Source organism: Geotrypetes seraphini, chromosome 7, assembly GCF_902459505.1.
Source record: "Geotrypetes seraphini chromosome 7, aGeoSer1.1, whole genome shotgun sequence".
Lineage (NCBI taxonomy): Eukaryota > Metazoa > Chordata > Amphibia > Gymnophiona > Dermophiidae > Geotrypetes > Geotrypetes seraphini.
Window position 1 is genome coordinate 38549306 of NC_047090.1, and position 23868 is coordinate 38573173.

A 23868-nucleotide genomic window follows, 5' to 3' on the forward strand; every position below is an offset into this window, starting at 1 on the left:
GGGGTCGCCAGGGCCAGGAGGACTTGGGCTCCCTCCTAGCCCGATATTGTCGGGGAGTTGGGGAGTCGGCGGGGCAAGAGGGCTTGGGCTCCCTTTTGCCTTGATCGTGTCGGGGAGTCGGAGGGGCAAGAGGGCTTGAGCTCCCTCTTGCCCCGATCGTGTCGGGGGTGCCGCGGTTGGCTGGGGCAAGAGGGCTTGAGCTCCCTCTTGCCCCGATCGTGTTGGGGAGTCAGGACCGCCAAGAGGAAGCAGTAGGACACCGGTAGGAGCTTCTACATGATGGGGGGGGGTCGGGAGGCTGTGGGGGTGCGAGCGGTCCTTCAGGGTGGGGGTGCGGGTGGGAGTGCGTGCGAGCAGTCCTTCGGGGTGGGGGTGCGGGTGCGTGCGAGCGGTCCTTCGGGATGGGGGTGCGAGCGGTCCTGCGGGGAGGGGGGTGAATCGGACGTCGGGGGGGGCATCAGGCTTTCAGGGTGGAGACAGGACTTCAAGGGGGAGAGGAGAGTCGGGGCGGGCGAAAGGAGAGTCGGGGTGGCCAGAGGAGAGTCGGGGCGGGCAAAAGGAGAGTCGGGCGGCGACGGGAGAGTCGGGCAGCATGCGCGGTATACGGGTGTGCGCGGTATATAAAAATTACTGTATATAAATTTGTGTTTTTCACGCGCTATACCCGTGTGCGCGTTTTACACGGGTGCGCGTTATCTACGTGAAAATACGGTAGTTAGGTCATTTGGAGCATTGAGATTAAGCATCAAATTACTGCATCTCAATGGCCACGAATTTGGACTTGGAGGATGAGATGTACAGCGTCTTCATCTATGAGACAAACTTGGTTTTTTCTATTACATAGAGCTTTCTGGACCCCAGTTCGACTACAAAAGTTGGATAGCTCTGTCTAATAGATGTTGGCATTGTCATCTTAAAGCAGGGACTTTAGATCATTTACTATTTTTCTATTCTATTGTCCATTCATTTTGGCTTTTTGGAAATCATTTTGGGGCCAAATAAATTGTTTATTAGAAAATCTGGTGGCATTGTCGTACGATACTGTATTATTTGGCATGTCAATAAGGGCTAAGAGTCAAATAGAATAATAATAAGCTTGTACTTATTATGACAGGGGTTGCCATACAACAAATTATGAAGAATTGGAATAGACTAAACTATAGTTTCTGGTGGAATTCTTTGTGTCATATATATAAAATGGAAAGGGTAATAGCTACACAGCATGGGTATTTAAAAAAATTTCTGGATGTTTGGGAGTCTTTAACAAATTATTGTAATGAGTAACAAATACTGTAACGAGTAAAAACCTTTTTTCCCTTTAATTGTGTATGTCCAAGGTTGGGGGGGGGGGGGGAAGGGTAGATTTTTGGTTTTTGTATAATTATAAGGAATGTTAAGATGGGAATTTATTGTATACATTTTTGTGAGATAAAAATTGTTATGGAATGGGAGGGAGGGGGAGAGATAAGTTTTAAAGTGGATTATTGGAGAATATTAAGTGTTGTATTTAAGTTAAAATGTTATTATTTGCTGTCACACTTATTATAAGTTTTAAAAATGAATAAAGATTAAAAAAAAAAAAAAAAAAGAGTTGGCCTGGGCATTTCCAGGGAGAATACATGGTTAATAGATGTAGTATGCGTCGGGATCTGTGGAGGGTCGATCAGGTTCAGTTAGATCATTGGACAAATTATGTCTACTAAAGCGAGGTAGTAAATGAGCTTAGAGCTTGCTAACACGGGACTTTCCCACAAGCTAAGCCCATTTCTAGCACTCCCAGGAAATACGGCAATTTACAATATTTCTCTATCAGGCCCTCTTTTACTAAGGTTGTTAATCGATTAGAGCGTGCTAATCGAATTAGCGCATTCTAAAGCTAACACGTGCATGTTAGTCTATGAACGCATTAGCGTATAGCGCACGCTAATTCGATTAGCACGCGCTAATCAGTTAGCGCTCCTTAGTAAAAAAGGGGGTAAAGTTAATATTAGCCGGTATAAACTAGGGATACCATATATCTGGATTTCCCCAGACATGTCCATCCTTTTGAAGACATGTCCGGGAACCCAGACGGCTTTTCAAAACCCGGCATTTTGTCCGGGTTTTGAAAAGCTTGCAACAAATCACCGTCGGGCAGGAGGGCATGCGCGCATGTGTGGATGCAACGCGATGATGTTACGCACACACACGCATGTGCATGACATCATTGCGTCATGCATGCCCTCCTGCCCAACGAGAGCAGGCAGTGGGGGGTGGGGGACTAGGGTGGGGTTTGGAGGTGGGACTGGAGCATATAAGGGCAGGGATGGGTGGAACTGGGCGGGCCTGGGGGGACGGCTCAAGGGGTCTGGATTATCCAAACGGAAAATTTGGTAACCCTACATAAACTGAAAAAATTGATGAGGGAAACACTAAAACTGGCGCCCAAGTTAATTGTAGAATGCCATTAGAAACGACAAAAAACAGCAAGGTTCGGCAAAGATAGGCACCGGAAATGTAGGCCCAGAAAATCCAGGCCTACATTTCTGGCACCTATCTTTTCCATAGACGCGATTCTGATATCTGAGTCGATGGTCGCTGATATTGGTTCCAGTTACAGGATCCAGCCCTTAGGGCCAGATTCTCTGAAGGGTGCCTAAATTTAGGGGCCTAACTTAATTGACAAAAAGGAGATAGTGGTTGCTGCGGATGAGTAGACTGGATGGACTATTAGGCCTTTATCTGCCATCATGTTACAATGTTTCTATAACCTTAAAGCTCTATGACATCACAATGCAGGTGTTAAGAGCCTTAGCCTATAGGAAGAGGAGATACAAATGTTAAGAGCATTAGCCAATAGGGAGAGGAGGAGATAGTGGATGCTGCGGATGAGTAGACTGGATGGACCTTAGACCTTTATCTGCCATCATGTTACAATGTTTCCATAACCTTAAAGTTCTATGACATCACAATGCAGGTGTAAAGAGCCTTAGCCTATAGGAAGAGGAGATGCAAATGTTAAGAGCCTTAACCAATAGGGAGAGGAGGAGATAGTGGATGCTGCGGATGAGTAGACTGGATAGGCCATTTGGCCTTTATCTGCCATCATGTTTCCATGTTTCCATGATGAGAATCTTCAAGAGCTGTCCAAAAACATCAGAGCATAATCCACCTATAGCTTTAGTATATCTTTTCAGGGGATTTTATTTTTTACCTGAAAGCCATGAAAACCACCACGAGGAAATTTCCAAGACATATATACTGTGTTTTCTTCTCGTCCAAAAAACTGCAGGTCCGAAGGTGGATCTGGATCTAAAGAAATATATTGCAAAGATGCATCATCATATCCCAATGAATTACACAATGATAGAATGATCACAGCAAGACTCGCAGCTACAACCAGAAAATAGGACTTAAAAAAGATGAAAGAAGATGGCAGAAAAGATTTTGCATCTAATCGTGTGCACTAATGTGCATTAATATTAGAGAACAATGGTTCCAGGTAAGTTGGAATCCCAAGTCTCCTGTGATTCTGAGCTGACTCAGGAATGAGGTATGCTATGCAAAGGATCTAGAAATAATTAACATTAGTAATAGTAGTAGAAAGAGATCATTTTTAAAGAGCATCTATTTTAGTTTATAACATTTTATTGAAGGAAATAATTAAATATATAATATAATAAAAATAGATTTCATTTCAAAAAGATTCACAAATATAATATTTTCATACATATTTCTATCAATACTCCAAAATATATTTCCATATGACCTATATCAACCCCCCTACTACCCCCACCTCCCTTCCCCCTCCCATTCCCCCCTCCTATTCACATTAAAGTAATTAATAAAACTAGAAAATAATATGAAAGTTATCATTCCTTCAATATACATTTCAATATGACCTATTTCATCCTACCCTACACCCCCCCCCAATTCTCACCTCCCCCTTGAATGGAAGATGACAAATATTACCAGGTATTACAAAGTTACACATGTTTCCAAAGCTTTAATGTAAAATATTAATAATCATAATTCATGTTCTAAAGGAAAGATTTTGAACATATGGGTCCCAAATTTTCAAAAATAAACGTGTATGTCTTGGAAACTTACAAATATCCCTAACCTCAAATAAAATTAAACGATAGAGTTGGTTCCTCCAGTGCCAAAAACTAGGAGGATCTTTCTGTAATCAATATTGCAAAATACATCAATTTTAAAGAGTAATCCATTTTTCATGGGTTATTTTTAGGAGGATTTTTAGCAGAACCTTGCCAGCTAGTTTTTGGTTGAAAATTATCCCAACTCTAGCCGGCCAAATTATTTTAGCTTATGTTAAAGCCATTTGCGCACGTGGGACTGAGCAGCCAAGGTGACAATTTTAGATAGATTATAAGTATTTTTTTTTAAAAAGCCACTTGCATATGTAAATCAGCCTCCATGTCTCGTAATTAGCAGTTTTTGCATGCATGCACAGATTTGGAAGGGGAATGTTCTGGGCATAATTTGGGTGGGTAATTTCATAACATGATGCCTAGGTTCAGAGCCGGAGAAGGCCGATTTTATATAGACACCGTGAAGCCCCATTTTTAGATAGAACATAGAAGTCAGAATTGATATGCCCAGGTTGTGATGCGCATTATTCCAGTAGTATTTCAGAACAGGATCTGCTGATAGACAGCTAAGAATGCCCATGTACTTCAGCAGCTGGAACTCAAGCACAGTACCGGGTAAAGCTTTGGATTCTTGCCCAAAAATAGCTAAGAAGAAAAAATAAATAAAATTTTTATTTAATTGAATCAGGTTGGGCAGACTGGATGAACCATTTGGGTCTTTATCTGCTGTCATCCACTATGTAACTATGTGCAGGGGGGTCAATCATTTTACAAAAATAAAAAGCCTTTATGCTGACAAACAGGAGTTGAATAAGTAGAACTGGGAAAGATCTTAAAAGATGCATCATTTTAAATCCACGTGGACTTACATGTGCTAACCACGAGACTGGTCAAGGAGCTCTTCTTTAGTCCGCTGATGGTTCTAATACTGATTACGTAGTCACTTCCAGGCAAGAGGCTGTCAAACGTGAATATTCTGCAGAAGAAATAATAATAATATGGTATCTCTATGTGAAATCGTATGCCAACGGAAACCCAAAAAAGTACATCAGTTTTGCCACTGAATTCTAGGCACCCATTTATAGAATAGACTGTGTAGTCTGTGGATACATTAACCATTTAGTAACCATAGTGGTAACCATTTAGTGAAGAACTATGGCCTCCTTTTACGAAACGCGCTGAATGGCCCACACTGCTCCTGACGCTTGAGTTCCTATGAGCATCGGGAGCAGCGCGGGCCATTCAGTGCGGCTGCCCGCACTAGAAACTGCTATCACAGTTATGTAAAAAAGAGGGTATGTCTAATGGTATCAATATACCCTAGGTTTCCTTTATAAGGTTGAATTTCAAATGAAATATGCTAATTATTTTCCACACTAACTTCAAGACATGTTATCTATCTAATAAAGTAATATAATGTATCTCAGAATAATCAGTGCCAAACTCTTCTGTACAGGATGTTCAGTGCAGAGCAGGGGTGTCAAAGTCCTTCCTCGAGGGCCACAATCAAGTTGAGTTTTCAGGATTTCCCCAATGAATATGCATGAGATCTATTTGCATGCACTGCTTTCATTGTATGCTAATAGATCTCATGCATATTCATTGGGGAAATCCTGAAAACCCAACTGGATTGCGGCCCTCGAGGACCGATTGACACCTGTGTCAGAGCATTGTCCCCAGTCTATATCAGTGTTTCTCAACTCAGTCCTGGAATACCCCCTTGCCAGTCAGGTTTTCAGGATATCCACAATGAATATGCATAAACTTGATTCGCCTCCATTAAATTCAAATTTCTTTCAAGCATATTCACTGTGGATATCGTGGCAAGGGGGTACTCCAGGACCGAGTTAAGAAACACTACATATATTTAATAGTGATTTTTTAAAAATGAGACATATAATAAAAATAACGTTAATTAGTAGCATACCTGATTGTGGGAAGTAACATCTCCTCATCGTGGAAGACTCCATTAGATATGGAAAGAATATAGCCATCTAATTTGTTCTGTACTGGCAACCACCAAACAGTAATTGATTCAGAAGTCTTGTTATGACTCAAGTATTCTACTGGGCTTGGTACTATGATAATTATTTTTAAAAAAAAAAGTGAGAAAATGAGTAAATTGTAAGAAAAATAGTGTTTGTCAGGCCGAATCACATAGGTTGAGTTTTATGGTAAATACACAGTGGGTCAAAAGTAGGTATATAGTATTTGTTCATTATTTCTTTACATTGTATAGGCGTTGAATAGGTATAATAAAGTCCTGAACAATAATCAAGGAAAAGTGAAACTGATGGTAGAACACCTACCACCCTGGTCTTCATTCCCAGCCTTGAGGGTTACCAATGGTTCAGATTTTAAGCATATCACTAATGAATATACTTGAGAGAGATTTACCTACACAATCAATATATGAACATTTCTGTAATAACTATTTTTCAGGGATATCTTGAAAACATGAGCCATTGATGGCCCTCAAGGTCTAGAACTGAAGACCAAGGACTTCCAGAAAGACATCTTAGAAGGGGTGAACTCTCTCCTGTTGTATTATGGGTTGTTGTTTTTTTCTAGGATCAGGTTATAGCTCCAATTATATGGACGGAAGTGATGAGACAATCCCTTCTCCCCTTCATAAATATGTCACACTGTAATGGAGCAAGGATGATAAAGGAAGAAGGATGAACACACCATGCCGATATTTCACTGGTTAAAATGGGCCAAAATCCTATTGAATATATAACTCTAACAAGGCCTCACCTGTCTGAATCGCCTTTACCACAGAAGGACTGTCTTTAAAATGCTCTTTTTCTGTTCGAATTGAAAAGTTGTAGAAGGTTCCAGGAGTCAAGTTGAAAAATATTGCATTTTCCTGTACGACCTTTTGGACCTATAATTATGAGACAATCGGTATTACAAGACCAGCATCCGTATATCAATTTTCAGGGCAATTCTATAACCTAGACGCTCACATTTATGAGCACGTTAACATGCATAAATGGCACAATGGTTAAAAGCTACAGCCTCAGCACCCTGGGGTTGTGGGTTCAAGCCCACACTGCTCCTTGTGACCCTGGACAAATCACTTAATCTCTTCATCACCCCAGGTACATTAGATAGATTGTGAGCCCACCGGGACAGACAGGGAAAAATGCTTGAGTAATCGTTCATGAGCTCCCCTGGAAGAACAGTATATAAATTGAATAGATAGTCTGAAAAGATTCTGGTAACCAGAGCTGATACTGTGATGTCACAATGCCTCATTCCACCAATAAGGGCCATCCTCATCAGTGATGTCACAATGTCTTGATTGTCCTTTACTTGGCTCACTTCTAATACATTTTGGTTTCTAGAGTGGTGCAGTAGTTAAAGCTACAAGCTCAGTACCCTGGGGTTGTGGGTTCAAACCCACACTGCTCCTTGTGACCCTGGGCAAGTCACTTAATCCCCCCATCACCCCAGGTACATTAGATAGATTGTGAGCCCACCGGGACAGACAGGGAAAAATGCTTGAGTACCTGAATTAACTCATGTAAACCGTTCTGAGCTCTCCTGGGAGAACCATATATAAAATTGAATGAATAGATAAATAATTGTCTATCAAGATCATGTCCTGTTTACAACAGTGTCCAATTCAGGTCATAAGTACATATCTGGCAAGATCCCAAAAGAGTAAAATAGATTTTATGCTGCTTATCCTAGAAATAAGCAGTGAATTTTCTCAACTCCATCTTAATAATGGCTTATGGACTTTACTTTTAGAAAACTTTGCAAACCTTTTTTTTTTTTTTTTTTTTTTAAATCCTGCTAAGTTGACTGCATATACACACATAGATATAAAGATTATGCCTAAGTGCTATTCTTCAAACACCCGCGTCACTTATATATTTGCAAGAAAGTTCTCTATTGGGGTAGAGTAGGGTTACCATATGGCTTCAGAAAAAGGACAGATTGAGATATCCGGGTTTTACTTCCATTGTTTTCAGTGAAAATAAAACCTAGATGTCTTAAACCGTCCTTTTTCTGGAGTCATATGGTAACCCTCAGGTGGCTCATGAGAGGCTCCCACTTACACTTGTAACTTACATGAATAATTTAAGTTACGCACTTAGGCCAGCTCTATAGATGGCATAAGGGCAGACTCCTATACAGTATTAGACAAGTTGGAGTCAATATTCAACTGGCACCCTCAGTGGGGTTATTTTGGACTGCTGCTAGCAGTATCCATGGAGATTCAATTCTGGGCCACGTTCAGGTGCCTGCAATAAATAGCCAGTTATACATAGCCAGAATACATTACATTAGTGACTTCTATTCCGCTCGTACCTTGCAGTTCTAGGCGGATTACAAAGATGCTAACTGGACATTTCCAGAAGATTTGCAAGTTAGGTAGTGGAATACATGGTTGATACTTTGGAGAGAAAAAAATTACAAGAGGGGTGAGACTATTTGGGGGGGGGGTTTACAAGGGAGGAGAAAGGACAAGGGGAATAGTTAAGATGTCTGGATAAATGTTTTGAATAGCAGAGTTTTGATTCCTTTTCAAAATGATTTGAAGTCGCTCGTTGTCAGTAAGTTGGAGATGGAGTGGTCAAGTTTCGCTGCCTTGTCAAACATCTTCTTGTACCGAGTACCTTTGAATGGGGGGTAAGTAAATGGGGTCTGAGTTCTTCTTTGCCTAGTAGTAAGATTCTGATTTAGGCGGTTGGTTAGGTAAGTGGGGGCAGTGCCATTTATAGCTTTGAATAATAGACAGTATAGTCTGAATTGAATCCATGCTTGTATTGGTAACCAGTGTGAGTCCAGGTAGGCAGCGGTGATGTGGTCATATTTACTCAGCGAGTAAATCAATCTGAGAGCTGTGTTTTGTACAGTCTGTAGTTGTTTTATCATGAATGCAGGGCATGGTAGATAGAGGATATTGCAATCCTCTATCTCCGGTTGAGTGCAATATTCAGAACTTAACTGGAGAAGCTAAACCGAATAAAGATAGGTCTAGATGGGGGATAGCAAAAGTAAAAGGGGACAGCCTAGAAAAAGCCTGAGTGGCGAAAATGTCAGCAGGAGTCCCCGGCTGACAAGAGCTTCAATGAAAAGATAAGTGCTTAGAAAACGTTTCAAAAGGAAGTATTTTTAGAGATTACTCAAGGATTAAACTATTGAAGTTATAAATTATTGAAGTATTAAAATAAATGGTTTAAAAGAATAAATTAAGGATCGATGACGATTTCAGCAGCTTTCCCAAACAATATGTGAAGGATTACTGCACTAAATTCCGAGGATCGCACACCACTGGAGTCCTATTTATCCAGCCATAGACACCACATAATGCAAGTATCAAACTGATTTATTAAAGAATAAGTAATTAAAACTTGACCGTGGCCACATTTCACCTAAAATTTGGCTGCGTTAGAGGTTAACAACTGTCTTTTTTTTATAAAAAAAAAATCTATTGATTTTCCAAACTAATACAAAGTGCTAGAAGATATTTGACATTAATAAACAACACAAGCACTTAAATTCAATCAATAACCATACAGAAGAAAAATATCCCTTCCCATCTAACAAATTAATCAAAGAATAACTAAACAGATATCCCCCCCCTTGGACATGTGTAAAAAGAAACAAAAAAATTTAAACAAACTCAACTATGTTGAAGTAACAAAGGATGTCAACGGGTCCCAAACCAATTTAAATAATTTGCTATGCCCCAACATATCCATATTCATCTGTCAAATATATCTTATAAACTTCATAAAATAGCTGGAAATGGTCAGTGCTTTAATAAATGTTTATCACCACTAGCTAAAATAGACCCAGATAGTCATCATCAGGCCATATCTAGGCACCAGCCAGTGGTATGTAGTCAGGACCATCAGGGGATTCACCCCACCCCCTAAAGGCCCTGAGGGCACTGCTCTGAATTTGATTGGTCGAGCAGGCAACAGGCAGATGCTGCTCAGCCAATGAAATTCAGATTAGTTCTGTCAGGGCCTTCAGGGGTTCAGAGAATCCCCGGTCCTAGCCCAAGAACCCTGCTTTTTTGGTTTAGTTTTTGTTTGATGCAGTTCAACTGGATGAGCAGGCTGCCTACTCAACAAATCAAACTGCATCAAGCAAAAAGTAAGCAAAAAAAAATAAATTAAAAAGCAGGGCAGCAGAGCTGGGGATTTACTGAATCCCCTTGAAAGCCTTCGCCGAAAGCCACTGGCATCAGCACTGAATAATTGGGTCTTTGGCAGCCCCTGGAAGTTCTATGGCTATGGCTGATATTGAGTGCTCTATCCACTTAGCCAACCAGTTCCATTTGCAGGTTAGGAGACAATGCTTTGGTGACTGTCTTAAGAGCACTGAGAAAGACTGAGCAATCGTCACATGTGATAGCAATTGTCTTTGTGACTCCCGATGAAGGCACGCTTTCAGGTACCAAAACACTGGCCCTGTAGAGTAGGTTTTTTTCTTCTAGAGGCATTTATGAATGAAGTCTACAATTGGAAATATCCCAGGTGAAAGCATCTCTTCTTCTCTACTCTGTTGAATTGATATCTCATGAGATCGTTGAAGGGATACTTTTTTTTAAGGTTCCTTTGGTGGTATAACTATGAATATTATCAGTGCCCACAAAACTCCCAGCTCTGAGGTGGTCCAGGGGGATATCCAGTAGCACTACCAAGATATGTAAGTGGGGAGGAGCCTCTTCTGTCCAATTAGAATGTTGTAACTTTGGTAGCTCCATCTACAGGACGGCCTTGTAATATCAGAATGAATCACAGAGGCCAGGGACGAACTGCAAGTATGTAGGACCATATCTCTAACAAATTCTAGATTCTTCAAGATTTTGTACAATATAAAAATCAAAGAACTTTATTTGCAAAAATTTTAACTAGAGCAATTTTTGCATGAACCGTTATCTTAATTACAACCCAACATTTTTGCAACCTTATTGATGATCTTATTAGAACTCTATATTAATACAACAATGATGCTTTATTTTTTTTTTTTACTTACTAGAAAACCATTTATACAGTTTGTGCATGTCACTTCATACCATTCGAAGCTTCCTTCAGCTCGGTCCCAGACAATATGTATTGAGTTCTCTGTAACCTTATCTTCACGCACATTGAATGGGACTGCTAGACCTGCATAAGAGGTGAGGCAGTTTACTGTTAATAATTTAACAGCTATTCCCACTTCTGACACACAAAATGAATTGCACATTCTCTATCAGAAGCTTATAAAATGACTAACTTTCCTATTCATCTTCAATTTAATATGCAAGCCTATGGATTATGGGGACAATTCGATAAATTGGTGGCAAGATTTAGGCATCACAATAGCGAGTGCAATGAAGGAACTCATTAATATTCTACTTGATTTAGACCTAAATGTTTGGTAGTATTGGCAAAATTTGCATGAATATAATTGATATTGCACATTAACTGGCATTAATGCATGTTGACGTGTTTTCTTGGATTAGTAACTTGGGGCTCCTTTTACAAAGGCACGTTAGCGGTTTAACGCACGTAATAGCGCGTGCTAAACCACCAGCCATGCTAGCCGCTACCACCTCCTCTTGAGCAGGCAGTAGTTTTCCGGCAAGCGCAGGGGTAGCACGTGATTAAAAGTCACGCGCACTAAAGCCGCTAATGCAGCTTCATAAAAGGAGCCCTTGGTCTAAGATACATATGGGATATTGGATACAGAATACAGTATATGGTTTTATATGATTTTATTGTTTACTGAAGAATGATATATGTTTTATGACTTTTGTATGTATTTTTGGAACCCGCTTTGGTTTTAAGCGAGCTAAAAGCTTTAAAGATAAATAAAATATGAGAATGGAATGGATACTACACCATTCACGGAAGAAAGTATTTATGAACAACTTGAAAAATTGAAGGTGGACAAAGGAAAGGGACTGGACAGAATCCATCCCTGGATATCGAGGGATCTCAGAAAGGTTTTGGCAGGTCCTCATAAAGATTTGTTCAATACATTGTAACATAGTAGATGATGGCAGATAAAGACCCGAATGGTCCATCCAGTCTGCCCAACCTGATTCAATTTAAATTTTTTAAATTTTCTCTTCTTAGCTATTTCTGGGCAAGAATCCAAAGCTCTACCTGGTACTGTGCTTGGGTTCCAACTGCTGAAATCTCCGTCAAAACTACTCCAGCCCATCTACACCCTCCCAGCCACGGAAGCCCTCTCCAGCCCTTCCTCCCCCAAACGGCCATATACCGACACAGACCGTGCAAGTCTGCCCAGTACTGGCCTTACTTCAATATTTAATATTATTTTTTGATTCTAGATCCTCTATGTTTATCCCAGGCTTCTTTGAACTCAGTAACCGTTTTCCTCTCCACCACCTCTCTTGGGAGCGCATTCCAGGCATCTACCACCCTCTCCGTAAAGTAGAATTTCCTAACATTGCTCTTGAATCTACCACCCCTCAACCTCAAATTATGTCCTCTGGTTTTACCATTTTCCTTTCTCTGGAAAAGATTTTGTTCTAAGTTAATACCCTTCATTTATTTGAACGTCTGAATCATATCTCCCCTGTCACTCCTTTCCTCTAGGGTATACATATTCAGAGCTTCCAGTCTCTCCTCATAAGTCTTCTGGCACAAGCCTCCTATCATTTTCATTGCCCTCCTCTGGGCCGCTTCAAGTCTTCTTACATCCTTCGCCAGATATGGTCTCCAAAACTGAACACAATACTCCAAGTGGGGCCTCACCAATGACCTGTACAGGGGCATCAACACCTTCTTCCTTCTACTGGCTACTCCTCTCTTTATACAGCCCAGCATCCTTCTGGCAGCAGCCACCGCCTTGTCACACAGTTTTTTCACCTTTAGATCTTCAGACACTATCACCCCAAGGTCCCTCTCCCCGTCTGTGCATATCAGCTTCTCACCTCCCAGCATATACGGTTCCTTCCGATTATTAATCCCCAAATGCATTACTCTGAATTTCTTTGCATTGAATTTTAGTTGCCAGAACCTTTTTCATATTTTCCACTCCCTCTTCAGTGTCTTCTTTGTTACAAATCTTGGGTGGATTCCGTCCGGGCCCGGTGATTTGTCTGTTTTTAATTTTTCTATCTGCCTGTGTACATCTTCAAGGCTTACTTCAAGGCTATATTTGTGAGAGACATTGCCAATGGGTTAGATACAGGGGTAGGGAACTCCAGTCCTCGAGAGCCGTATTCCAGTCGGGTTTTCAGGATTTCCCCAATGAATATGCATTGAAAGCAGTGCATGCAAATAGATCTGCATATTCATAGGGGAAATCCTGAAAACACGACTGGATAACGGCTCTCGAGGACCGGAGTTCCCTACCCCTAGGTTAGAAGGTAAAGTTTGCCTATTTGCGGATGATACCAAGACTTGTAACAAAATGGACACTCCAGAGGTAGAGGAAAACATTAAAAAAGTATCTGCAACAGCTAGAAAAATGGTCTAATGTTTGGTAATTAAAATTCAATGTAAATAAATACAGAGTGATGCACTTGGGGAGATGGGTGGACCCAGATGGGCTTGGGGGCGGATCTAGGGTGTTCAGATTTTACTAACGTAAAATCTGGTAACCCTAATCCCACATGAGGTAACACAACCCATGTTTGGGGTAGCAACTTAGGTGGGCTCTCCATAGATGCATCATTATGGGCAGACAAGATGGGCTGTTGGGCCTTTATCTGCCATCATGTTTCTATGTTTCTATTATTTTGCACCTCTGGGGGAGGTCATACAATTTTATTTTGGTGCAATCATGGTGTCACAGCCACAAAAAAAGACTCTTCTACTTGTGACCAGAACAATAAGAGAATTCATGCATACAGAAGGCCAAATTATGCTTATCTGTTGACATTTCGCAAGTTCCATGTAAATGCTAGGCTATCGTTTCAATATGCATTTCAAGGTTCAAATTTAGGAATGAAAAAAGTTGGTTACTTAAGTCGCTTACATGTCTTTACTGCAGGCACTCGATATTTGGAACTGAGCATGTCTCTGCTTTTTGTATAAACAGCAAAATTATATTCCATGCCAGGAGTTAGATTGTCGATTTTCACTTTCCTATCATTCTTTAAAAGCACAGTTGTATGAGGTCCCTCCTTGCTGTTAATGAATATACCATCAAACCTCCCAGTGTCTGGCATTTGGACAAAGAGAACCGCAGAGTCGCTCTGCAGTTCATAGGGGATCACAATCTGAACTGGTCTGGGTTCTGAAAAGGAAAAAGCACAGCATACGTTGAGTTAGTTATCAACTATACGAAATACTTTTGTTTTTTCATAATTTGATCTGTCCCATTTTCCTATTCGTTTTTCTTGTAATTTTGTTGCCCCCAACTTTATAAAGCTGCGGTAGCATTTCTAGCGCCGGCCACCGTGATAAGGACTCCAGCGTTCTTATCAATTCAGGGTGCTGAGGATGTAGCTTTAACCACTACACCAAACTCTCCTTTGAGCGTAGACACTTTAAAGAATAGTGTCTAAGCACAGATTCCGCACTTAACCTTTGGGCATCAGACTTAAACCAGCTGTAAATGCCAGTGCTTGAGTTAGGTGTGCTTAGGTCCGGTTCTGTAAAACCGTGAGCAGCTTTTGGGAATTGTTAGAACTTAATTATTGATGGTTCTGAGCTTGCTATTCAATAAGTTTCTGCGCACATCTCAGAAATACACCCAAATTTTGGAACACAAATCTGAAAAATAGACGGCCAAAAACCGTCATAAGTCAGCACTTGGTCGTCCTATTCACCGGGACATCCAAGTGCTGACTCTTTACATCTTTCTGGATGACTTGTGAAGTGTTCTAGCCACTGTGAGACCAAAGATCCAGGGGGCATGTTATAGACGGGTTTTAGACGTGCTTAGAAGTGGACGTCCTACACCTATAATCGAATCTTTCCCAAGACATCCTAGAAGGATCTTAGACATTCTGAGCTAGACCTGTTTTCAAAGCATCTAAGTGTCATAAAGGAACCCAAATTGATCAGATGACTACTGGAGGGATTAACTAATGACCATTTCCCACCCCATCCCAAAATATAAATGAAAAGTATATACCTGTCTCTAGAACAGCAGCATCTGGAATAAGAAAGGTTAGTAGAGCATTACACAGGTGTCTTAAATATCCTGGTGGATGGGCTAATGAGCCATAGAGAGGAGGGCCCATAAGCTCCTCTAACCAGTACATTTATGGTGGAAAGCGTGAGGCCACCAAAACACACTAAAACCTACTATTCTGCCATATAAGTGCCACCTGCAGCCATAAGGGCTATTGGGGCGGTAGACAGGTGAGCCCAGCAGGTTTTGGGTGAGTTTTAGAGGGTATATTATATATACATAGTAGATGACGGCAGATAAAGAACCAAATGGTCCATCCATTCTGCCCAACCTGATTCAATCTAAACATTTGTTGGTTTTTTTTCTTCTTAGCTATTTCTGGGCAAGAATCCAAAGCTCTACCCGATACTGTGCTTAGGTTCCAACTACTGAAGTCTCCATCAAAGCTCACTCCAGTCCATCTACACCCTCCCATCCATTGAAGACCTCCCCAGCCCATCCTCCATCAAACGGCCACATACAGACACAGACCTTGTAAGTTTGCCCACTACTGGCCTTAGTCCTTTAATATTTACTATTACTTTCTGATTCTAGATCCTCTGTGTTCATCCCAAACTTCTTTGAACTCAGTCACAGTTTTACTCTCCACCACCTCTCTCGGGAACGCATTCCAGGCATCCACCACCCTCTCCGTAAAGAAGAATTTCCTTACATTGCTCTTGGTGACATTCACAGCAGTGCCCTCTAAGGTGCCCCACTTCTTTGTTGGCTTGTTTGTGTGGCCAGTCCATTACAATGCTGCCAGCTCCCACATCCAAATGGTCTAGATTTGGATGTTTTCAACTTGGATGTTTCCATGGTCAAAAATGGGAATAAAGTTAGGCAATCTCTAAGGTTGGACATTCTGGCATCCAAGACGTCAAAGCAGACAATTTATTTAAAAAAAAAATAAATTTGGATGTTCAATGGTTTAAAAAATGGACGTTTCTCCACCTCCGACTTTGGACGTCTTGTGGGGAACGTCCAAGTTGGACTTAGACATCCTTTTTGAAAATGTCCCTCCATATAAAGAAGCTGGGGTTCGGCGCCTAACTTTAGGTGGCCATTATAGAATTGCCTTTTTGGTGTCCACAAGAGATCCTGAAAGTTTTTACTTCAACTTAGACCTTGAGGTTTTGGCTCCCCCAGTCCACCAGGATTCTTTATTGACCTGGCACATTTTTCCCATTATTTTCTGAGTTCCAGTGCCCTCTGGAGACACCTTCACCTCCTTTAGCCAGAAGCCCCTTACACTAACAACCATCTAAGCTAGTCACAAGAACGATCCATCGTGGTGTCTCTCTAGTCTAACTAGTTCGTATAACTTGGTATTGTACTCCTTACAGAGAAGAGCAACTAAGCTAATAAAGGGTATGGAGGACCTCTCATATACTGACAGACTGAAGAAGCTGGGGCTTTTCTCCCTGGAAAAGCGGAGACTTAGAGGAGACATGATAGAAACCTTCAAGATCATGAAGGGCATAGAAAGAGTAGATAGGGACAGATTTTTCAAATTATGGGGAACCACAAGTACAAGGGGGCACTCAGAGAAATTGAAAGGGGGAAGGTGTAGAACAAACGCCAGGAAGTTCTTTTTCACCCAGAGGGTCGTGGATACATGGAACGCGCTACCGGAGGATGTGATAAGCATAAGCACGCTACAGGGCTTCAAAGAAGGTCTGGACAGGTACCTGGAGGACAAAGGGATTGAGGGGTACAGATAGGAATAGAGGTAGGTAATAGGGATAGGATTAGAGGATTAGAGGCAGTTACAAAATTAGTCAGGAACACTGTTCAGGCAATTAGGCCTGATGGGCTGCCGCGGGAGCGGACTGCTGAGCAGGATGGTCCTCTGGTCTGCCTCAGCGGAGGCAACTTCTTATGTTCTTATGATCTACTTAGAAAATAAATATATACCTAAGGAAAACTGGTGAACAACGAGCTTCAGACAGAAAATGGAAAGAGATACCACACTGCAAATTACTAGCAGAGGATTCTAAAAATAAAAACAAGCCAAGAATATGAGAGATGTGAAACTTAAAATGAAAAAAACAAACAAACTTTGAAACGTACTTAAAAGGATTCAACAGTGAAATTGGTTTTGTCATCCATTTCCAGACATAATTTCTGATTGTGCACAAATTGTTTAGATAGGAAAAGGAGCGTTCAATTCTAGACATGCGCAGTTTCTGACATAGAGTTGGAGGGGCAAACGAATGGGTAGAGGAGCAGGCTAAAAACCAGTGAAACCCAGTTCAAATCTGGCTGTTGATCCCTTGTGATCCTATGGACAGTACCAGGCGGACTTCTGTGGTCTATGTTCCCAATATGCCAAAGGAGGACAATTAAACCATGAATTAATAATGAGTGTGATTAATGGGCAGACGGAATGGACCATTCAGGTCTTTCGCTGCCGTCATTTACTATCCCCCTCTTGTACTAAGGTGCTAGTCGATTTAGCGCGCGCTAATCAATTTAACACACGCTATATGCTGACGCGCACATTATATTCTATGGAAGCGTTAGCATTTAGCATGTGATAATTTTTAGTGCGCACTAAATCAGTTAGTGCACTTTGTAAAAGAACGCCTATGTTACTTAACTTTCCATTACTCAGATATAAACTTAGATTGCGAGCCTTGAGACAGGAAATACTTAGGCCCTCTTCTATTAAACTGTAGCAGTTTTTAGCACGGTGAGCCACATTGATTGGCCCACGCTGCTCCCGACGCTCATGGAGTTCCTATGAGCGTCGGGAGCGGCAATGGCCATTCAGCATGGTTCTCTGCACTACAAACTGCTAGCGCAGTTTAACAGAAGAGGGGGTTAGTGTACCTGAGTGTAACTTGCTTTCAGCTAGAAGGGAAAAGGGGCATGAGCTAAAATCATTCACTAAGCCATTTATCAAAAGCTCTCTGAATGCAGAGCCTTTTGTAAAATACAAATGATCTGGGGGGAAACCCATAGGGCTTAATTCTATTATAAATGCCCATTGGCACAGCTGTCAATCAACCGCATGATGCCGTTTATAGAACCAAGCCTAGCAGTGTCTAAGCAGGAGCTAGGTAGAAGCACTGTTACATTAAGCCAAGGTTTTCCTGGCCTAAAGTACTGGCGTCTGCCAGAGACGCCTAACAATGCCTAAGTCAACCACACCTATTCTCTGCCCCTAACCACACCTACTTTTTAGGTAGATGTCATTAGGCGCCAATAGACACCTCGACGTAGGTGTTATTAGGTGCCACATGGTATTCCGCATGCAACTTAAATTAATTGCTTTTTAAATTTGGTTTCTAAAGGCGTGGTCAATTACCACAGCAACTAAACCAATTAAAACCAATTTTCACGCAGAATTCAGTTAGGCATCGCTGGGTGTCCCCAACGTAGGCGCCGCTTATAGAATCAGGCCCATAGTTTGCAGGATGTTCAGTGGGAACTGACATCTCATAAAGGAGCACGCTCATATAAGAGCGGCACCAGGTTTTGAAAATACGTATAAGTGGTTTTGAATATTAGCATCCTAATATCTACAAATTTTAGAAAACAATCTTATGTTTAGATCCCATGAAGAAAGGAAAGCAATATTTTACACCAACTGTGGACAGATCTATGAATATTTTCTGGAACATTCTCTTACTTAATGTCTGTATAGTGGTCTTCATTTCACTCATGTTTCCATTTTGCACTGTCGCCACTCCTATTTCATAAGTCATCCCTGGAATTAAAGATTTGATCTGAAGTGAATTCTTGTGTTTCACTGTATAATTTATATTATTTTCAGCGCCTGCGATAGATGTCACTTGAATGTAGAATTCGGGATCCGTATGTTGGGTTTCCCAGTGAAGTACCAAGCTCTCCTCATCCACGTCTTCAACAAAAACTTTGCTTGGTGGACTCACATCTATATCGAATTTTAAAAAGAAAACATGGAATGTTTGAGGTTACTTCAAAATGTCCTTTCTTTTAAGTTACCGCAAACCTACTTACTGCTAGATTTTAGCTACTTGGTTTAGTCCAGGGGTCGGCAACCTGTGGCTCTTCTTGCATGTGGCTGAGGCTCTCCAGGCCCCAACACTTTAATCTCCCTCCCAATCCCACAATCTCCCTCCTGGGCCTACCGAGGTACCTGATGGTCCAGCGGGGATCTTTGTGGCGGGGATCTTTGTGGCCCTCTCGCTCCTGTCTCCGCGCAGCTGCCTTCTAAAATAGCTGTCGCAACCTCTTGCAACTGCTCACGGTATTTCCTGTTGGACCATGAGCTGTCGCAAGAGGTTGCGGCAGCCATTTTGGAAGGCAGCAGTGAGGAAGCAGGAGCGTGAGGGCTGCATTCCTGCCACAAAGACTCCCGCTGGACAACCAGGTACCTCGGCAAGCCCAGTGGGAGCGGGGTTAGGAAGGAGATTAAAGGGTCTGAGCCTGGAGAGGAGAGAGAATCTTCCTGGCTATGGGTTGAGAAAGAAGCAGGAGAGAGGGATGAGATGTGCAGATATCTGCAAGGGGTTGGACGGGAGAGAGAATCTTCCTGGCTATGGGTTGAGAAAGAAGCAGGAGAGAGAGATGAGATGTGCAGATATCTGCAAGGGGTTGGACGGGAGAGAATCTGCACCTTGCGGCTCTTTATACCTCATGGGTCAAACATTTTAGATAAATTGGCTCTTTGCTATAAAAAGGTGTTGACCCCTGGTTTAGTCCATCAGAGCTGGTGCAAGGGTATTAATCACTCTAGGTCAGGGGTAGGCAATTCCTGTCCTCGAGAGCCACAGACAGGTCAGGTTTTCAGGATATCCACAATGAATATGTATGAGAAGGATTTGCATATTCATTGTGGATATCCTGAAAACCTGACCTGCCTGTGGCTCTCGAGGACCGGAATTGCCTACCCCTGCTCTAGGTGAATCTTCATCTTTGCATTCCACCCCCCAAAAAAAAAAAAAACCAACCCCTCAAATCCACTCCTCATTCAAAATAATGTTTTGAAAAAATAATTTTTTTTAAATATGATGTGCTCAGATCTATAACCAAAATGACACAGGGCAGGCAAGGGTTACCACGGGACCATCATAACCACATCAAAGTCCCAACCACCTATACTTTGTCACACTTTTACAGTCCTTTTATCACCATCTCGTATATATATACTGTATACTTTGGCCAGGATTCACTAATCTGCCCGATCGGGTCCGATCCGGGAAGGTCCGACGAATTCAAGAAACAAAAATATGCAGATGGGGCGATCGGAGGAATGTCCCCATCTACCTGCATGGCTCACGCATGCATGATCGGTGCACATGTGCAGACCCGTCCCTGCTGCAACTTTTTTTTTTTTTTTTTTTTTTTTTTTTACTTTAAACTTTTGCAGCCCGTGGGTTTAACCTGCTTCGGGTTAAACCCACAGCCTTGCACAGGCAGTCGGGGCAGACGTGTTCTGGGCAGGCAGGCATGTTCGGGCTTGACTCTCCTGCTTCCATGCGGCAGCAGCAGCCTCTTCTCTTCAGTGCGAGCCCGTGGGTTTAAAGCAGGGCTGCACTGCGGTGTGCAGCCCTGCTTTAAACCTGCAGGCTCGCACTGGAGGGAAGGCGGCAGAGCCGGGGGAGAGGAGAGGACATGTCAGGCAGGCATTCGTAGCAGGCAAGCCCAGGGGTGCAGGACCACTAGAGCCGGGGCAGGAAGATCGAAACAGGCAGATCAGGGCTGCAGGAGGCGTTCGGGGCTGCAGGAGATCAGGGCTGACAGGGCAGAGAGCAGGGCTTCAATAGAACAGGAGAGTCGGAAGGATGTTTTCGATTGCTCTCCAGCAGTCGCTTCTTCCATTGATCGGCCAGCTCTGTCAGATGTGAAATTTTGTATAGTGAATCACGTTGCTGTCCAATCTGCATGCGTTTCTCCTCATTTGCATGCACAGATTCGAAGCGGATCACAGGAGAGGTAAGTGAATCAGGCCGGAGGGAAATTTGCTCGTTAAGGGGTCGCAAACCGTTCGGTACACGATCTGTTTGCTTAGTGAATCTATCCCTTTGTACAGGGGTGCCCAACGCGTCGATCGTGATCGACCAGTAGCTCAGGAAGGCAACGCAAGTCAATCGCGGAGCCCATTCCGGGCTCTGTGATAGACTCGTGTTGCCGTCCTGATCTACGGGCCGATCAGCCTTCCTCTCCAGTGTTCTCCCTAGGGCCTTTTAGCTGGGCGGTCCGCCCAGCTGTCATCTGCCGCTGATGAACATTAAATAAAACCCCAAAAAAACGGCTTGGAGATTTCAGCCCGTAGCGAACTTATGCTCCGGGCTCTAACGTGTGCGTGCCGGCTTCTCTTCTCTTCCCTCTGAAACCGGAAGTTATGTCTGGGGGGGGGAGGGGAGAAGGGAAGCCGGCACGCACATGTTGAGAGCCCTGAAGCAAGCGTTCGCTACGGGCTAATGCGGGAGACAGGTTAGTGAAGCATTTGTTCTTCTTCCTGCCGGGTCCTGCCTACTTTCTGTTTCCGCGAAGGCAGGACCCGGCAGCATTTCCCCCAATAGGTTGATCACGATCTTGGGCTGATCAGCCTTCCTCTTCCCGACGGCAGAATTGACATCGGGGAGAGGAATGCTGGTTGGCCGAAGCAGGGAGAGCTTGGGGCCTGTTATTGGTGGCGTTTGGGTCCTGGTCCCCGATGGCAGTGGCAGTGGCTTGGGGGAGGGCAGGGAGAAAGAAAGAAAGAAAGAAAAAGGGCAGGCAGGGAGACAGAAGGAAAGAAGAGAAACAGAAAAAAATGAAAGGGAGGCAGAGAGAAAGAAAGGGCAGGGAGAGAGGAAGGAAAAGTTGGGGGAGGGTATGAGGTCTGGAGGAGAGGAAGCATACAGGCTAAAAGAAGGGAAGAAAGATTGGATGCACAGTCAGAAGAAGAAAGTGCAACCAGAGACTCATGAAATCACCAGACAAGGTAGGGAAAATGATTTTATTTTAAATTTAGTGATCAAAATGTGTCTGAATTTATATCTGCTGTCTATATTTTACACTAAGGTCCCCTTTTACTAAACCGCAATAGAGGTTTTTAGTGCAGGGAGCCTATGAGTGTCGAGAGCAGTGCTGGGCATTCAGCGCAGCTCCCTGCGCTAAAAACTGCTATTGTGGTTTAGTAAAAAGAGAGGGGGGTATATTTCTCTATTTTTGTATGGTTGTTACTGAGGTGATAGTGCCTAGAGTCATCTGCTTTGACCTCTTTGAAAAACCCTGGAATAGGAATGATGATTAACATTTTCTATGCGTACAGTGTGCTTTGTGTTTTTTTTTAATTTTATTGTTGGTAGATCATTTTGACTTGGTCATTTAAAAAGTAGCTCGCAAGCCCAAAAAGTGTGGGCACCCCTGCCTTTGTACTTATCTTTATAGTGTAACTGGCGGTTCTTCCACTTCACAGCTTGCCTTTCCATCTAGACATTAACACCTTTTTTAACATGCAACACACAAACTCAAGGACTCCCCCCAACTCAAGTTTCCCGTGGTAACCTTTGCCTACTCTGTGGCATTTTGTTCACGGGTCTGGTCTAAGCACATCGTATTTTTTTTTAATTATTTTTTCAAAATATTATTTTGAATGAGGAGTGATGTGGGTTTTGGGGTTGGAAAGTTTCTACACACAAGTAGTGATTTTCTAGTGAACTCCTAGGGCTAAACCGCCGGACACACTAGCCGCTACCGCATCCTCTTGAGCAGGCGGTAGTTTTTGGCCAGCGCGGGGGTTAGCGCGTGATGAAAAGTCGCGCGTGTTAACCCCTCTAGCGCGGATTTGTAAAAGGAGCCCCTAGTGTGAATGACAATCACTATGCGTGGGATATATTTGTTTGAGCTAGCTCCATTCCGTGGAACTCTTTCTCCTGTATATTCATTGTGGATATCCTGAAAACTTGACTGCCTTGGTGTATTCCAAGAACTGGGTTGAGAACCCCTGTTTTAAAGGGATGCCTTAGCCTTTTGAATTCTTTTTTTTTTTTTTTTTTTCGTAAATCTTTATTAATTCTCAAATATTAACAGTGCGATACAATGAATTTAAACATAAACAAATCAAGAAACGCACTTTAAATATACAAATAATTAAAAAACCAATCATTTTCTCCCCCCTCCTCCCCTTAACTAATAAAAGTAGAAATACATATATAATTTCAATAAAATAGATAAAGCAAACAATAATGCTTTTCCCACCTCCCTCCCTCCCACCCTGGATGTGTAAGAAAGTCAGATAAAAAGAAAAGGCACATGACAGCTATTGTGACTCAATAAATGATGCCAAGGGGCTCCACACCATTTTAAATACACTACTATATCCTAAAATTTCAGTGTTCATGCTTTCATATTTGTAACTAGAACATAAGTTTGCCCACCAGAAAGTATAATTAAGTCGATCATAACTCTTCCAATTGCGTGTTATCATCTGGATAGCTATTCCCGTCTTTATTAAGAAAATCCGGCCTTTATAGCGATCCAAAGAAGGTTTAACATGTAATAGATTACCACAAAGTATGGCCTCATAAGTCAATGGTATCGATGACCCAAGTACAACATTAATTTGGCCCCATATCGACTTCCAAAAATTAAGTATCAATGGACAATAGAGTAACAGATGATCCAAAGTCCCTATATTAAGATGACGATGCCAGAATCTACTAGATTTAGAACTGTCTAATTTTTGCAAACA

The 23868-nt window shown here is 42.3% G+C and overlaps 1 protein-coding gene across 7 annotated transcripts in view; it reads right to left on the reverse strand.

Moving 5' to 3' along the window:
• Window positions 1-23868, reverse strand: part of PTPRQ (protein tyrosine phosphatase receptor type Q) — a 294193-nt gene that overhangs the window by 236563 nt on the left and 33762 nt on the right. For all 7 annotated transcript variants that reach the window (XM_033952701.1, XM_033952702.1, XM_033952703.1 and 4 more), the window contains 7 exons: window positions 18835-19098; window positions 14055-14315; window positions 11097-11227; window positions 6849-6978; window positions 6019-6169; window positions 4961-5067; window positions 3194-3291 (listed from right to left, as the gene is read on the reverse strand). In XM_033952701.1, the coding sequence (XP_033808592.1) occupies window positions 3194-3291; window positions 4961-5067; window positions 6019-6169; window positions 6849-6978; window positions 11097-11227; window positions 14055-14315; window positions 18835-19098 (1142 nt within the window). The remainder of the gene's footprint in view (window positions 1-3193; window positions 3292-4960; window positions 5068-6018; window positions 6170-6848; window positions 6979-11096; window positions 11228-14054; window positions 14316-18834; window positions 19099-23868) is intronic.